Source organism: Serinus canaria, chromosome 2 (assembly GCF_022539315.1).
Source record: "Serinus canaria isolate serCan28SL12 chromosome 2, serCan2020, whole genome shotgun sequence".
Lineage (NCBI taxonomy): Eukaryota > Metazoa > Chordata > Aves > Passeriformes > Fringillidae > Serinus > Serinus canaria.
In genome coordinates, this window is record NC_066315.1 from 117,974,586 (window position 1) to 117,993,256 (window position 18,671).

At 36.7% G+C, this 18,671-nt stretch overlaps 1 protein-coding gene across 1 annotated transcript in view; it reads left to right on the forward strand.

Annotated features, from left to right (window-relative positions):
• PREX2 (phosphatidylinositol-3,4,5-trisphosphate dependent Rac exchange factor 2) overlaps window positions 1–5,612 on the forward strand; it is a 170,010-nt gene extending 164,398 nt beyond the window's left edge. Inside the window, exon 40 of the mRNA XM_050971175.1 lies at window positions 224–5,612. Coding sequence (XP_050827132.1) covers window positions 224–269 — 46 coding nt within the window. The 3' untranslated portion in view covers window positions 270–5,612. The remainder of the gene's footprint in view (window positions 1–223) is intronic.
• Window positions 5,613–18,671: the final 13,059 nt, after the last annotated feature.

Here is an 18,671-nt window from a genome sequence, read left to right on the forward strand (position 1 = left end):
GTGTTTATAAGACTGCTTATAGATACATGTTTTAATGATTCCACTTTCAATGTAAACTAAGAAGATTTTATTAGTTTTACCTTGATGGTATTAAACTGAATTCATACCTTTTGTTTTGCAGAGCAGAAAGATATAGCTTTAGTTTGTGTTCCTTAAATCTACTCATTTTAATAATGACCAAGTTCTCAGAATAATAATTGCTTTGTTTGTTTGTCATTGTCAGATTATACAAGCTGTGCCAGCCACCACCACCTGTTGGAGAAGAATGAGATCTGCTTCAGAAAACAACCCAGTAATGGCCTTTAGGATACTGGGATTATATGACAAAAATCCAAATGCACTATAGCAGTATGTCCCTGCAGCTTTGATAAATGAGAAAAAAAAAATCTTTTACTCAGGACAAAGGAAGAAATACCCTAAATATTACCTACTGGCATTGAAAGAGGTCTTCCCAAAAGCATTTCTGAAATCTGTGCTCTCCAGCCTTACACTCATAGGACAGTAGTCTTCCATGGGAATTTAACACTGGAATCAGATTAATTTGATGCATCTTGTTCAGCCATGTGATAGGTATAGCCAGCAGCTTGAAAAGAAATTATTGGGCAGAGGGAATGTCTTCACTTGTACACTGTGCACAATGTGATCTTGTGGAAGCCTAGATAAACTAGGCTTGATAATGAGCATGCACTTCATATGGGACCCTTTGCACTTGAGAAAGCTTTTTTCCTGTCACCATCATAAATTCTTGGAATGTTAATGTTACTGTTTCAAGAATGTAATGTGAGGTTTAAAGATGGAATGCTCATTTCAGAATTGTGTTTAATGGCTGCAGGCAGCTGCTCTGGGTGTGTAATCTGTAAACTCAGCCATGTCTGAAGCAGTGCTTGTCACACTGCTTTGGAAGGAGGACCTACATGGCATTAGGAGTGCCTGATGGTGTGGCATATTGGCTAAAGTTCTGCCCTTTTGCAGCTGCCATTATAATGAAGGAGAAGGATGAGTTTGATCTTCATCCATTGTTAGGCTGAGTTTCAGACTCTAATACATGTTTTACATTATTACATCTCTGCACTTCAGAGTTTTCCAGAGTTGTGTATTTTCTTTTAGAGTACTACACTAACAAGTCTACATAAGGCAGAGATGAGTCAGTATTATCAAACTGGAAATGACTGGTTCAAGTTTAAGCATAGTTTGGGATTTTGATGTTTTATGCTACCATTTTCCATGTTTTGTCAGAATTGTTTTGTGTAGCATCTCAGTTCTTTGGAGTGGTAATTGTTATAGATTTATTTTGAATTGTACTAACTATGTAGAGAGCCCAGGGAGAATTTATCTGCTTTTGGCTGTTCTTTTGGCCAAAGAATTACCATTTTCAAATGCCCCCAAATGAGGATTTATATATGAGCACATTAAAAGAAAACTGTATTCTGAAAGAGTTCTACTTGTAGCAGTAGCTATGTATTCCATTAGGGCAAGACACATACTGTCTGAATAAAATTTATTTTTTGTACAACAGCGGCCTGTAGTTATGCTGTAGCAGTCAAACCTCACAACATGATTTTTGCATATGATCTAAATATTTATGAATCTATCAATCTACAATGAAATAAGTGAGAATTCAAAAGGAATTGTACTCTTCAAGAGAGTGGGGTTTTAGAGGATATTTAGGGAATTTGTTACTTTTCTCCAAAGGAGGAATTAGAGCTCCTACCTTTTTCAGTATTTTAAATGTTTTTACACAGACCTTAACTTTGCAAAGAAATTAAATATTTTTATATATCCATAGATATACATGTCTGTGCATGTATGTACATTTCAACATGTATATATTTATGCAGTCATATCAATTACTGGTCCTACCATAAAAAGAGAATGTTTGCCTTAAAATATGACAAAGGCATGTAGTAATTAACACTCCAGTAACAACTTAACCTTTGTGCTTTAAGGTTTACTCTCTTTCATAGTTACTGGAAGCTATTGAACCATGATCTTTTTGATTAAAATACTTAATACAAAAAAGCAAAATCAAAATCAAAAAAAACAAAAAATAAATTACTTTTAAAGGCTTTTGTCTAGCATGACCTCATGCTTACACATAAGAAAGAGTTGTTTTCTGTAACTGCTGTTCTAGTCAGGATCTCATACTTTCAGATGTGTTTCATTCAGAGCAGCAGTATTTGCTGTAGTAATTCCTGCTCCAGGCAAAAGCACCAGTAATTTCAGTTTCTTCTTGTTCAGACATCAGAAGTCCAGAGAAGCCATAAGCAACCCAAGCCAAGGGCGTGCTGCTGTCAGCCCAGCTCTGAGCTCACATCTTCCTGTGAGGTTTCCCCACATGAGGTTTGATTTACTATGAGGGAAGTCAGCTGTTGGCTGCATGGAGCTGCTGAGCCTGTATACAATAAAATAACCTAGAGGACAAAATCTGTTGCATGTACACGCATTTTTGTAACTAGCAATTACTTTTTTTTATATAGCATTGAAAATGGTAGGCATGTAAATGCTCCAAAATAGTCTCCCTGTATAATATGATAATTCCCTGTTTCATTTTTTTGTTGAAATCGTGGGATAATATACATTTGTAAGGGACAAATAATTATAAGCCAGTCACTGGACAAAATTTTTGTGACAATGAGTGTGCATCAGAAAACTTGACCTCTTATTTTGATCAATTTATATCTAGCTTTTGGTCCTTTATTCTTTTTTTACCCCTCTAGAGACAGTTTTCAAAAACCTATTAAGCATTATGAGCTTTATTGCTGACCCATACTGCAACGTAAAGTGTCTATTTAGCCTGGTATCAAAGAAGCTGAGAAACTAAAGCCCTGGTTTTCTGGAATTACAGATAACACATAAAAATATGATTCCACAGTAACACACAGAATCAGTTAGGTTGGAAAAGATCTCTGGGATCCTTGACTCTAACTTATAGATCAAGTCCAACCTATTTTCAGAGGAAATAGGGCCTAAATGGCCCCCTTGCTGTCTTTTAAAAAGTGGGGACCTGATTTCTCAAAATGTTTTTCAATGGCCTGTATGAAGCATTGTGTAGTATTCAGATTGCTTTTCTTGCCCCTCTGCTTTCAGAGCACACTGCACATTGTGTCATTCTAATGACTTCTAATAACATTAAATGGACTTTATTGCCCATTTTTAAAATATAAATTTACATATGTTCATTGTTAAAGTTGTTTATCTTGTTTGGTATATGTATAGGATGTATTTATTCCTTATACAAGATGCACTTGCAGAGTAAAAAAAAATATCCATTCTCATCACAGTATGTTTATCCTCTTATAAATTTTTAAACTCACAGGTGACAAGAAGAGATGACCAAGAGTGATGATTTACAAGAATTGTATCACCTGTAACTTCTTAAATCTTTGCTTTGACAGGAACAGGTTATATAGACTTTTTTTTTTTGGGGTTTTTTTGCAACGATGTGTTGTACTGGTTTAGGGAAAGCATTCTGTATGTATTTTTTACTTTTTCCCCCAAGGAAAGTGTAATTCTTCTGGGAATAAATTCAAGGATCTAGAGGCATTACCAAATACTGCCATGCTTAATGCTAGGCTGGGAAGGGAGGGTTACAGGCCCAGGAACAGCTGAGTTGCCATAGCATCCATGCTTGGAGAAAACACAGATTTTAAGTAGAGCAGAGGATGTTTGGCCTGTCTTTGTAACCATCATGTATGAATAATAGGATATTAAACAGTCTTTAGTCAGAAATGGCCATTGATTCACTCTAGTCCCCCAAATTAGTTATTTTTAATAGCTATTTTCCTTGTAGATTGTAAATGTAAATAAATATAAAAATGTATATAGTCCAGTTTTTCAATGTCCAACTTTGTGTTTAGAGATCCATTTTAAAGCAAATATTCCTGCTGTCAGCTGAAGCAACCAACCAATTTCATGTCTACTGAGACAGTTGGAATCCTTAGTGGCTTTTTGGGTAGATTTCACTGGGTTTTAGCAAATGCATCAGGTTTTTGGATTGGTTTGTATTTGTTTATTTTAATGCAGTCAGTAGTGGTCAGAACTCCTCTTCTACTGATTTAGAGCCAAGACAATTCAACTTCAGTCAACAAGGATTTACAGTAGTCATATTAATTTCATTTGTTAGACTCCTTTAATGGAAAAAAGTTAACCACTTTTATTGATCTGTTTTTAGCCAGAGAAATTCACAAGCAAACATGTTTTATTAATTAATTGTTAGATGTAGTGTGTGTGTATGTATATATATATGTATATGTATTTAAGACAATTGCCTGAATGTGAGTATACACATCATGGTTAAGCATGATGCTCAAAAAAGGAAAGTGTCTTTCATTTCATTTAAATGAGAAAATCAGTAACTGTAGTATATTTCTACATATTGTTCCATACTATTTACTTTACAGCTCCTTCATGGATATGTCTTCCAGCAGTTTCTGCATATTTTGTGCCATTTGTGTTTAACAGTATGAAAAGATAATGCATTGCCTTATGTATATTATCTCTGTACTTGATAAATGCAGTTAGTGCTTTTCTAATTGTACTCCAACAGTACTCTGGCATTGGTAAATTAGATGTGCAGTACATATCTGACTCAGGATACCTGGATTTTTCATCATTAGGTTTTGAAGTATAAAAAGATATTGGACTCATATTTTTGTATGCTGACAATTGTGTAGGGTTTTTTTTTATATACTGTATATATCAACCAAGTTTTCCTAAAGAAATTTTATTATTATGAATGTTTCACTTTTCCTGCTAGATGGGGGTATATGGTTTTTTGTTATGTATGTATAAATGAAGATACAGCACGCACAGTCATGCAGATGTTAACACTAGTGAGAAATTACAGATTGCCAGAGGCTAATCAAGCTTTTTTTTTTCTATTTTATGTTCTTCTCTAAAAATACAGATCTCCATGCTAGAAGTCTACTTTAGAAATAACTTCTACTTCAGTTTGAAAGTTCAATAGAGTGCTCAAAGTAGTTGGGACATTTCTGCAAGTACTTAGATTTGGAATTCCATGGGAATACCCACAACATCTTCTGTATGTGTATGTGTGTCCCATCTGCAGTACCATATGCCAGATTTAAAAGTCTAAGCAGCCTTATTAACTTCTTTACACCCTGTATATATTGTATGTATTTGGTTATACTTGTGTTACACTTTTAAAATGAACCTAATTTCTGCATTGAGTATTGCACACACTTTTCAAATTATGAATATATTTTGTAACATCTCATTAAGCACAAGAGACCGTTTGAAATATTATGAGAAAGAGACTGCTTTGAAATAGTATGTGTAAGTACAGCCATACACAGAATGTTTCAGTCAGCTTTTGTTTGAAAACAGTCAAACTAGCAGTTCTGTGGGTAGTTGAGTTTGTTGGAAGTAACTTTTGGAATTAAAGTCCTTGGAACATGGATTTAAATTACTTTTTCCTTTATTTTGTAAAGTGCCTCTGTAGCATACTTTGAATCAGTTACTATTATGGATAAAACTAACACTGTGTACTTTTAGATCTATGGTTTATTTTTTTAGTTACATAGTAAAGACTGGAATGGTAACAATGTACTACAAAATGTCAGAGAGCAATAAAACCATTCATAATGTGGCCACTGCAAACCTCTTTATTTGTAAGCAAGAAGTCAGTTGGGAGGGAGGGGGTTGAGAGCTTTTAGCCCTTCCTGTGCCCTGCCTAGGAATTCTGCTGCAGGAGAACAGAAATTAAATTTCTAGAAATAAACGTTTTTAATAAGAATCTCTTCTGCAAACCCAGGTCCAAGCTAGAATCATTGCTAGTAATTGAAATATATCTTTATAACCATTGAAAAACTGAACCCTGCATGAGCAGTAGCCCATGGCTTTGGGCATCTGTACTTTGTGAAGCCTGGAAGAGACATAGACACGGAAATTGCTTTTTTGGCCCTGTGGTGCCATCACTGGTCCACAAAACTCTGGAATATTCACCACTTCTGCACTTTGTCTGAGGACTTTCTGCTTACTGCTGTACACAAGGGTAATCTGACAAACATAGTGTGGAGTGTTTTACTCCTTGTACTAAAAAGACCAATAAATGACTGATCCTTTAGAGGGATCTTTTGGGATGCCAGGGGGTTGAGGAGTTGCACTTCCACTGTTCCTTTTCTAGGACTGAAAGCTGATGAACTATTAGACCTTGCAGAGCAGTTATCTCTATATTAAGTGAGTTCTGATTTCTACATCGTTGTGATCAATGGATGTGATCATGGTTGTTGTGATCAATGACTGACAGGAACAGTGGAGACAGGACCAAAAGCAACTACAATTATTTTGTAAAATCCATTTTGTTTTCCACCTTATGCAAGAAAGGAGAAGGATGTAAGTATTTCTGGATAACTAGATATGAAAGATAGACTTTTTTTCCCCTTCTGTTTATGTATTCATCTCTCTAATTTTGTGAAGGAAGGCAGTATGGCATGTTAATGTAACCAGCAGCAGAAGTGACCACAGGATTTCAAATACAGTCTGCTTTTCTACCATTACAAGTGAAGTTTCTTTTTTCAGTGCTCCTCATTCCTGTGGTCTTGCTGCCATGAATACCTCAGAAATAAAGTTGAAAGAATTCTTTTATTGATCAGTGTTCACAATGGGAATAAATAGTGCTTTGAAACAACTGCTGAGAAAGATAATCAATTAAACCATGGTAGCATTGGGTGTCCAGTAATTTTGCATCTTTCATGAGAAAGTGTTGCTATCATGATGAATTTGAAAGTCAAAAAGTCTGCAAAGGCACTTGATACACTTACATGTCAAATGAGCACAGTGTGAGTTCATGATTCAAAAAAGGTAATATATCTTTGCCTCCCATCAAAACATGTGCTAAGCTTTGACATAAAGACACTTCCTTTTGAATGTTACTCATAAACTTACTTTTAGTATGTATTTGATTGCTTTGGAGGCTTTTTTAATAGCTCATTATGTCATGCAGAAAGAGGATAGATGAAGCTCATACTTGGCTTATACTAATGAAGTGGAATTGCTAACAGTTACTTCATTCTTGCTTGTAGAATCTTAATTGTCTGAAGCTACTTTCCCAGATAGATAGTACTTGATTCCCTGCCCCCCCTTCCTTATTTCCATATTCATTTTGCTCTGTGGAGCTGACAGGGTTCTGAGGACACTGAAATGCCCTAACTGCCCAAAACAGCCTCACCCTGTGCTCACTGGCCATGTATTCTGGGCAGCTCCTGTCAGCAGCCTCATATTCTGGGTGAACCTTGAAACGTGGGCTATGGGTAGCTTTGCCCATAGTCCCACCTTCTGCTGTTTGTGATAGGACTTTCTGGATGGACCCTGAACCTGCTGCAGTATTTTGCCCTGTCTGATCATCCCTGGACTGTCAAGCAGAGCCTTTTGTTTTCCTGGTCCTTTCAGGGGGAGGCCACTGCACTGTGTTCACCCACAAGTCCCAAGTTGTCCTCCTTCAGGGAGTGGACCAGCTCTTACTGCTTCCCAGGAAGAATATCCAATGCTGGTACAGGTTTGTCCATGTGTTACATACTCCTGGCTTGTGTTGTCTTGAAGAAGACCCATGAGTTAGATTGATGGGGAGGTGGGAGGGGAAGGGGAAATGCCAATTTCCAGTCATAAGGTAGTCAGAAGGCAGGCTTGTTCCATTGATTTTAATCTTGGGACTACAGGTAGCTTCCAAAAATGTGTATATCCCTAATTTGTCAAAAAGATGTGAAAATGGATCTCCAGAATGTAATCAGGATTGGAGAGGGGGAAAAAGACACTGGGTACTTAGGAGGAGTGTAAGATAAGCCAAATGCTGAGAGTGTAAACACAGCAGTAGAATGTCCTGAAGATCTGACTTTAGTTTTTCCAAGTATTTACACAGTTGATATTTTATAAACAGCTGCGTGCTTTATAGAAGACTCAATATAAATTGTTAGAATTTTAACTTATATCTAGGTTTTTTAAACTTATATCTAGGTTTTAGCTAGTCATTAATTATTTAGAGTTCTTTATCAGGGCAGGAGGTATTTTAGCATCTGGAATAAACAATCAGTATCTTTCCCTGTGAAGTATAACAGCCTCTAAAAGTAGGAGGAAATTGTACTGGATATATTGTGGGAGCACAATCAAATGAAAGGAACACCAATAGGTTTTGATTCTGCTTTCATTTAAATGAATAATCAAATTTTCATTGACTGCAGAGAATGAATCCATAATACCAGCACTATTATGCCAGACCTAGACTAGCTTGAATGGCTGTCAACGTGTTTAGTTCACCTAATTAATGAAACTATTCATGTCTCAAGACAGAAAGCTTGACTGGAAATGAGAAGCAGACCACATGTAATCAATGAGGTTTTGTCATCAACCAGCCATAGAGTAGGTCTAATCAAACCAATACAGGACATGACTGCAAGCAAATGAACATCAGCACTGTATTATCTACAGCCAGTGCATCATCACAAAACTTAATGACAAAGTATCACCCAGATTAGGATGGAAATAATGTCTGATGCTAATCAGCGCTACTTGCTCATATTGTAATACATTTCAAAATACATTGAGTGGCAGCTGAATTCAAAGTCAAGACAAAGTGAAGCTTGATTGAATGCTTAGCAATATATTAGATGCTGTTCCAAAACAGGAAAATATATAAAGCTTTTATACATTAAGAAGTTGAGTAGGTGTTTGGAATTTTGACAGCACACCCTGGAAAATTAGTAGCTTGGGAAACAGGGAACTAATTACAATCATGTGCCAATTTTAAAGGACATTTGTGGGCCTGATACAGACAGAAGAGACAGGAGGCTTTCATTTCTGGACTGCTTCCCATGACTTTGACAGAAGGCATTAATATTTGAAACTGTAGCATAGGACTAAATTACATTATCTGGGTATTCACCACACAGCAGTCATGAGGAGAAGAGAATGTCATTTAATCTTAGGCCTTATATTTAACTAAACACAAATCCCCTTCCTAATCATAACTCCTATTTGTATATCTAATGTGAGAAACAATCAATGTCTCTCTACTTTTTTCAGTAACAGTATATTAAATAAGATTTTAAGAAATTTTCCTCCTTCTTTTTTTCATTTAATAAACCCATTTATTCAGCCAGGTGACATGCCTTCCAGAGAAACAGTAGAAGCTAATATTCCAGTTACACTGATCATATGGGCTTATTGTGCCTTCAACACCTCTCTTGATGGTCAAAGTATGTTTGAAGCTCCCTGCATGAGCACTTTTGTAAGTGTTGAGCAGTCAGGCAAAGAGAAGACTCTGAAGATGGAGGTGTGACTGAAATGCTTTCTGCTGAGATTGTGGTAAAAATGCATCCCACGCACATGAATGTTCTATGATCTAAATGAACTAATAACAAAAAACTCTCAGTTCAGTGTAATGAAAGTAGAATATGAGCCTTCCTGATGGTCTTTCATATATCTGACTGCCAGAAGAACAGGACAGGTATTCTTTACCAGCTAGAATACAAGTGGGACAACTGTCTGTATTGTGTTTTAGAATGAGAAGGGCAGAAAACCAGTGGAAATTCCTTCATTCTCCCTAGATATTCTCAACAATTATATTTGCCTTAGGTCACATTAGATCAAAAGAACTGGGGACATATCCCTCATGATAGTCAGGATTTCAGTAAATTTCAAAGCAGTTGAAAATTTTCTCCAAAGAAGTAGAAAATTTGATATAAAGTGAGGAAGTCCTTCTACTGTTCTTCTACTTAGTTCTATTTCCATGTTTCAAAATTCTAATAATCCTTGTGAACCTTCTTTAAAACAGACTCAGCAGGGAGGACAAAGAATGAACCAGCATGGAAAATGGACTCTGCTCATGTTCAAAGGAAACAAAATCACAGATGCTGAGGGCATTTCAAATGTGCTGAGCCACAACCATTTTCTGTTTCATTCAGAACTGGTTTGAAGTGTGTTGTGGAGCAGGGCTGTCAGTGCAGGGTAGAAATACAAAGCTCTGACAGGTTTTTTAAAGTTGTGATACATGAAAGCAGGTCTGCTTTGAACACGATGGGGTGAAATGGAAGAAATCTGCTTCCCTTTTGCTCTTCCTGGGAAATTTGCTGTTTGCCTCCCATACAGGACTGTTTCACTATGCTTCTATGGGAAATGAGACTTTTTTTCAACCTAGATTTTAAGTCTGTCTGCTGAAAAATACTTTGCTTCATGCATCCTGCAGTGACAGCTATGCTGTGTTTCAGCTACTGCAGAATAGTATGGAGGTGTGGTAGGACAGGCCAGAGGAGCTGCTGAGGTGGTTCTGCCTCGAGCTCTTGTTAGTCCAGTGCTTGTTCGTACATGCATATCTGTATGTATCCTGTATAGCTACAGCAGGAGAGATAAAAAATTGCTCCTTTTCCAGGGCACAGCCAGGCCACTGGGGTGCTGTCTTGGGATAAGCACATTCACAGGAGTGTATGTTGTTTAGTCTGAACTATCAACTTCCAGTTGCCAAGCCAAAAACTCTAAGATTTTTATATCCTCATTTGTGTTAGATGATATACATGTATATTATTGGGATCAGGCCTTCTTTGATTCAGATTCCAGAAGCACTTAGATAAGAGTTAGACTGCAACCTATTTGCCTACCAGCCCACTAGGTGTACCTGGAGCAGAGCTACAGTCAGAAGGTTTTTTTCAGTCAGGAGAAAGGCATCTGGACATTTCAGAGAGACTCACAAGCCATTTTGAGCAACATTGATATTATGGTATAGGTACTGAAATTGTAGTTATCTAAAACTAAAATCAGAAATTGTGTCATGTTTTTCAGAGGTGACTTGGGGCTGGAATATCTGAGAATATACATATATACCCAACTGGTGTTAAGATATGGATCAAAACTTTGAACTTGGATTCTGATGTGCATCCTGTCTTTTCCTCATTTAGGTGCTAGTGTCAACAAACACTAAGTGTCCAGATATATCTGTCACTATGAAAAAAAGTTAATTCTCCTGTCCATTAGCAAACCCCAATAATTTTACAGTGAGCATCTAAGTTCTTCTGGTTTATTGCAAGAAAAGTCTTAAATCCTTTTTTTGAGGCATTTGTATTTGGTTACCCAATCATAAACACAAACACTTGTTAAAATTTCTGAAGCCTAATCCAAAGTATTTCCATGGTAATTAGGCATCAGAATGCTTTATAAAATCCTACCAGGCTATCTGCACTGTTTCTAAAGGAGTAGCTTTAAGAATCTCATCTAGATGACTAAAAAATGTAAGATGAATGAGGTAATATTCATGGTGTCCTTACCTTCAAAATAGAAGTGAAATGCCAATTCTTCTAAACAAGCTTGATCTTTCACTTATTGATCTTTCACGTACATTTATTATGTATGCACATTTTTCACACTCACATGAAATTCCAGTATTTAACTCCATTCACTATGTATTTGTCTAATTTGGCTTGAGTCATTGTTGAGAGACCTTTCCCCTTAGCTGCCAATCCCAGTGTAAGGCAAGTTATATTTAAATGCTTACTGGCAAAATTGTCTGTTATTCAAAAATTCTGGTTTATATTCAGAACTTCCTCTTCTCTTTCTTTTAAAAATGTCCTTGAATATCTGAATGTCTCAGCTAAACACCTAATGACAGGCTCTCTGACCAGCTCCCACTCACTGTGAACCTTATTATTCATGCTGCATATGCACTACCAGACACATCAGCTATCCAAAGATTTTTAAAATTTGTGCATAATCTGGAAGATCAGAACTCAGATAGGTCAGTTATTTGTTGAAACTTTAGAGAAAGAACAAATCTCCAACTAATTTTCCTTGAGGATAATGAAGTGCACTATAATAATCTGAAAGTATTTCTAGACAGCTGTCATATTTATGTTGTTCAGTCCTTTGGGTACTACATCATTCTTAGATTCACCTGGAAATATCACATATATTTTCCTTATCCTATTGCAGGGTTGTAACTAAGTAAGGAAATGAGTATAGTTCATTACTTTAAATGAATTAAGAAGCCTTTTTACACCTAACATGCACTTAAGTATTTACTTAGAGTAAATCTCTAATTCATGGAACTGTTCTGCTTCAACATCTGTAATACATAATATTTTCCTTTGACCTTTAAGATTTTCTCTTTCCTCTACATAAAAGCATTCAAATGCAGCTTCCAAGCATCTCTATCCAAGTTTTTGATGCTCTTCATGCCAACCAACATCTGAATTCCTGATATTTGCACCAGTAGATATTTGCACCAGTAAACTTCTGTAGTCAACTGCCTGCTTGCCTGCTTTGGGGCATGCCCAAAACCATGCAAGTCTCAGCCGCAACCTAGTAATCTATTTAACTTCTTTAAAAACACAAAGTAGACATTCTCCTGCATATTTCATTAGCAGGAGCTTTGTCAGAATACAAATGTCAGATCAGAGCTCACACACCATCTTGAGATTGAGGTAGTATATAACCAGGTCATCCTCCAGGGAATTCAGCCCACATGTGTGTATTGATTTTACTATGAGTAAAGCACTAGATACACTTCCATGAACACGGAAGAGGAAGATCTGTGTCCTCTGGACTTTCTGGAGAATCAATAACTTTTCAGAAGCACCAACTGAGAGAGGGGCTGCAGTAATGAATCACTCAGTATTTTTTGGCAGAAGCTTCTAGGAACAGCTGAGCCCCAATTCTTTCACCACATAACTATAGATTATTCCTATAATAAGGGCTTTCATGGACCAGACCTGCCAAGTCAGGCGCTTGTCAATACTCTTCAGGCTACTAGGTTAGTATTTATTCTGAAGCTATCAAAGGAGAAACTATGCAATTTGCTGAGTCTATAATTCTGCTGGTGACAATTAGCTCTGCTTTGCCCTAAATGTTCTAACAAATGGGTGAGGTGCAAAAATAGAAAAAAAATATTCAGCAATATTTCTGTATTTTACATAGTAAGTAAGAGAAGTAAAGTTTTACATCAGTGTACTAATTATTTAGCTTAGTCTCATTCTCTAAGCATACAGAATCATTTTTTTCCTCAAGTATATTGAAATTAAATGACTTAGGACTTGGCAAGGAAAAAGACAGCAGCTGAGGAGGAAGGGGAGGGAGAGGTAAGTAAGGTGAGTAAGGTATTTTGACAGAGGCCATGCTCAAATCTCAGATCCAGTGGCAAAACCTCTTTTGGCTTCAGGTGCTTCTAAATGAGCCTCCATTTCAGTGAGAAGATGAGAGAAAGCTCTCAATCTGACAAACGAAACTACAAGAATGATCAGAATGGCAGTATAATATACTTCCAAGTTCAGTTCTTGCATTTCATGGGGATTGGAACCTAAGAAAGTACATAGAGAATTGTATATTCAGGAAACATTTTATTTGAATAGGGTTTGGATTAAATTCAGGGTGACTTTTTTCTCAACAAATTTGCTTAGATTATAACTTTGTAGTCTCACTTTGATTTGGGCTGAGAAAATTTTATGAACTGAAATTTTGTAATTCTGCAAACCCAGCCAAAACTTAGGTAGCAATTTCAGTATGGTTGGATTACAAATGCAAAAGCAAGTGATGGAACAAAGAAATGTGAAGAAGGGGAAGTTTTGTGTACTAAATAAAACTTTAATTCCAGTTTCAGTCATGTTTCCTTTCTGTTTTTTCCCCAGTAGAATTTATGTAACATCAAGTAACTTTATCTGCTGGAAACAAAATCCAACAACTTTTTGTTTTCTCTGATAAACAAGATATTGAGAATCTCCTTTGAGACAAGGACTATTAACTACCAAAAACTTGAATTATTAAGTATCTGGGATTGAAATTATGAAGACTGTACATAGAACTGACATTGTCCATTTGAAGTCTATTCCTATATTTTTAGTGAAACATTTAAACTCTCAAGGGTCATCCCTTCTAGAAAAAACCATAAAAATTTTCATTGTTGCATAGTATTTTAAAAATTCTCAGACATGTCTGCTCCTACAGATTCAACTCCCTGCATGAAGTTTCCTGGCTCAAACCTCAAGATTAAATTAAAATAAACACATAAATAGAAATCTTCTTCTTACAGGTTTTTTAGAAATTTCAATCTTTGCAAAAGGAACTAATATGAATAGAAGCAGTTGAGCTGTCACATCTTGTTATCCCTGGAAGAACTTGCAGGGATCTATATTCAAGTAAGTTGTATCAATTAAAGTTTCTTGCTGTCTGTCTCAGAAAAAAACTCAGGCCTGGCATCTTAGAAGCTGTGACCAGGCTGAAAAATCCTTGTAACTTGTCATTTGAGCAGACTTGCTAAGCATTAAAATAAAGCTGTGAGATGGAAACAGCATCAATCGTTTCAGTTTTTCAGACTCTGTTGGGGAGTGACTCCTAGAGCTGAACATTGGCTAATGAATACCAGAGCTCTGTTCTTTAGAAACAGCTACAGCATCTGAATTAGATTGCTGTAATGGCCTCTGGAAAGGAAAGAGCCTCAGTAGATTAGGGAGTTTGCTATTCCAGTGATTCCAGAGGCAAACACACCATGCTTCTACAGATTTGCCTTTTGTGCCATATAAAGCTATTTCTGCTTGGCTCTATTGAAGCAGCAGAGAAAAGGGTAGTTAGCTTAAAGAGTAGGTGTGCTTGGCTCTGACTCATTAATGTCTCAAGTAACTACAGTTTTATTACACCTTGTTGAAATACTAGTCATGGCACTTATCCAGAATGTCAAGATGCTTGTTTTGGATGGAATTTATAATGCAGAACTGAATCTGGATTTCAGCATGGTCCATGGCCTCTTACTGGATGCAGGAGTACTTTGCATGGCTTTGCAGATCCAAATGGAGAGCTCGAGCAAAAGCTGCTTAAGCCTTGAGTGAAAAGGAGTAAGATTTAGGCCTCTGAATGCTTTTATTTCTGAAAACAGACCATATCAGCTGAGTTTGTGAGTCTGTGCAGGGCTGTGTTTAAAAAAGTCCAGAGTATTTTACCATAGGCTTTTATATTTAGGCCTGTAGCAAAAAAAGCTTCTTGAGGTAAGGCTTTTTGCAGCATGATGGCTATAAAACCAAGCTACAACTATGTCTGCCAGGTTTTTCTGGTAAAATGAGTCACTGTCAATATCACATCTTGCATCTGTGTTCTGCTATGTATTAAGTAACAACACTTTGAATGCTCTTACTGTAAAGGCTTTTTTGCCAGACAGAAGGTAGAATTTTCTTTGATACTCTAGTACTTTGTTAGCTTTGTCACATTGAGAAGGTGGTTTATATTCTGTATTTTAGAAAACTCCTTCACTTTCTAGAAAATATACATAGTAATAGGGAAAAAAAATGCTTGTGCAGGTTTTTTATGGGTGGTACTCTTTTATGGAACAGCTCCATATACTCTAGAGATCTTACCAGACAGCAGCATATGCTCATTATGATCAAATTTTGAGGAGTATTGATAAAGAGAATTTTCACTGATTTCATCAATATCCCTACAGCAGTTCCATCTTGGTGAAAAACTGAACATGAAGGCATAAGGCATATACATACACATGATAGATAGATAGATAGATAGATAGATAGATAGATAGATAGATAGATAGATAGATAGATAGATAGATAGATAGATAGATAGATAAACATAGATACAGTCTTACTGAGAGACCTCCAAATTCACTACAAGAAATAATGCAATTAAACAGTTTAAAACATAAAGAAGTGTAAGAGAAGAGTAACTCAAATAATAAAGTTTTCTATCAAGCAATCACAGAAATGCATCCTCTCCTCCAAAATAAGATTTTTCTAGACCAAGCCTCATTAGATTGTTATTATATTGATTTCTGTAAAGGACAGTTCTGTAAGAACAGCTCATTCTGCAAAATATTACCCCTAACATTTTTTTTCTATATATTGCCAAACTGGGTCCAAAGCCTTTAATGAAGAAAGCTGCCATCAAATGTTGACATTTGAAGTCAACAACAGGACAGAATCAAAATAGGATGAAAGTTGTTTCTGCCAAAGTTTAAAACAATTAAAGTACTTTCGTAATGTGTTTTGCTTTACTTGGGATTTTGGGATTTTGTTTTAAAATAATTTAGCATTTTCAAACTTTGCCTGACTTCATATCATAGTTAAGTGATGGGAGTAGAGACATGTCTACAAACTGTAGAGAGTACATCAGAGGAAGACATGGAGCACATGGCAGACAAGGTGAGGTTGAAGGATTGCTACTTACTCAGCCATGTGAGGAGGGGGTTGCAGAAGAAAAGCCAGATTCTTCAGATAAGTTTAGAGTTGAAGCACAAGATGTGATGGGCACAAGATAAAATACAGAAATGCAGTGTGATTAGTGTTGCAAGAAAAAACATGCATCACCTTAACCCCTGGCACATTCTGCCTCAAACAGGCTGTAAAATCCTGGAGATTTTCAACACTCAGCTGGAAAACCACAAGCAATTTGATCTAACTTTGAAGGCAGCATGGCTTTTGTGTCCCCTCTGACCTTTATTACTCTGTCTGCTGAATCAATTGCCACTAGATGAAGCCCTCAGCCACCCACATGTTCCTTCCAGTCACACTGACCCCACACTGGTGGCCAGCTGATCAGTACAAGCTGTGGGTTGTAGACTCCACAGGCCTCCTGCAGGTGCTAGATGTCATAAGCCACAGTTTCAAATATGTCTGCCTCTGAAAACTTTTGCTAGGAGAGTTGCATCAGGGGTATTCAACAAGTGGCTCTGCTCCTCTGGATTCAACCTTTCTGATGGGAAGCCTGGCTAGAATGGTGTCAAACTGCTCAGTGGTTGGATACCTGGTTTGAAAGCCCAGCTCTTGCATAAAGTTTCCTGTCTACATAGCAATGGCTCATCCTCTGCAATGGTGGAGACTCAGAAAGACAGAATTCAAATGGCATGGACCCCTGAGCAGGGGGAGCAAAAGGGGCAGGGGCAGGCAGCAGTCAGTTCTGCACTTCAGCTGGCAGCTGTGGATACCTCTGGCTGTGCTGGTTCCCTGATGTTTTACAGGTGCCACATGAGCAGCCTCTGTGCAGGTGTGGAGAGAGATGCAAGGTAAGAGCTGTGCCAGCTGCACTGCAGCAGCTTGGCAGAGTGGGTGAAGCCAGGCTGCTCAACAAAGATCTAGTATTTAACTTGACCTTCCCATAAGTAGTTGGGCTCTTTGCCCTTTTATGGATCTCAGAGATAATGGAGACACATATTTATGGTTCCTTCCATGCCAAGAATGTGAATACATGCCACTTATCCAATTATTACTATTGACTTCAAATGTGTGGTGAATGTGTCAGCAATTTCATTTAACTGTCAGATTAAAGGAAAACAAAAAGACTGAATATAATAGTTTCTGGATAAAACTATTAAATGACAAATAAAGTAGAAAGGTGAATGCCATTTTGTAACCAATACCACATTTTCAGGCCTTCTCAGATATTCCTGACATCTACATGGGAGCTGAGAGATTTCATTTTCTGTAGGAAATACACTTAGAAAAAGCATAACAAAGAGTAAAAGTAGGAGGAACAGGGCATTCCAGACCATTAACTATAATCAACAACCATCAAATAGTTCAATTGAACAATGAATACAGCATGACTTTTTGACTAAGAAGTCAGAATATCATTACTATAATAAAAAGTTTCAATCCAAGAGCACAAAAAAAAAAAAAAAAAAAAAAAAAAAAAAAAAGCTGTAACAAATGCTCTAAGTTTTAGGCCTGGATGAGAGATGGAGAACAGAATCCCAAACCAGAGCTTCAAAAGAAGATAAGGTATGCATATAAATATAAAAAGTATTTGAGAACTTAGTTCTCTTTGCTACCAATAAAAACAGTTAACAGGATTCCTCAAGAGGAATCATGCAGAGATGAAAATCTGGCTAATATATAGCCTCCTGGTGAGGACTGGGAGACACTGCTTCCTCCCTTTTTGGAAGGGTCTTTGTATTCTACTATTAATTTTTCAATAGGTGACTGAGATACTGATGATAAAGTATACATGTTTTCATCCAAACAGGGTAGCAACCAGTGACAGCACAATGATTCAATGAAACTTACAGAGCCAAGAATAAGCATTGTTTTCTTAAGTGTCTAAATATTATAAAGAAAAATGTACCTTTTAGAAGAAAAGTTGGTTTACTTTAAGTATACTTTTCTGCTAAATCTTTTTTTCAACCAGAACCCAACCAATTTCTTTTTTGTTTGCTTGTTTGTTTGGACTTTTTTTTGTGCAGTCTTTCACACTGCAAATCATAAGGAGTATATTTCATATGTTACAGATAAGGCTTAGTTTGCCTTTGGACAACAGAATGGCTTAAAGGATGTCCCAAACCCCTTTTTAGTGCTAATTTTCAAAGTTGTTATGACATTCTAGCATGAACCTGAGCTTGCCCTGACCCACAGCCAGATAAGGAAATACAGTCAATGTTAATGTTGTATCATTTGTGGGCTTGCACATCTGTTGCCATCAATAGAAAAGAAAAGCTCATTCTTTACTTTGAATGTTCAAAGTTCTACCTTGAAACTAACAGTATCTGGTCATTTAGAAAAAACATAAAGTTACAACCAAAGCAACCATTACCACAAAATTGTTTTTTAAGACTTGAGCATAGTAATTTTCTTTTTAGTTTGTGCTAAAGTTATGCAAAATAGGAGCTTTTGAATGCTATATGTAAGAGTGGCATTATTGGAATCAATAAAACCATTTCTGTCTGCTCCAAAATGTTATTTCAT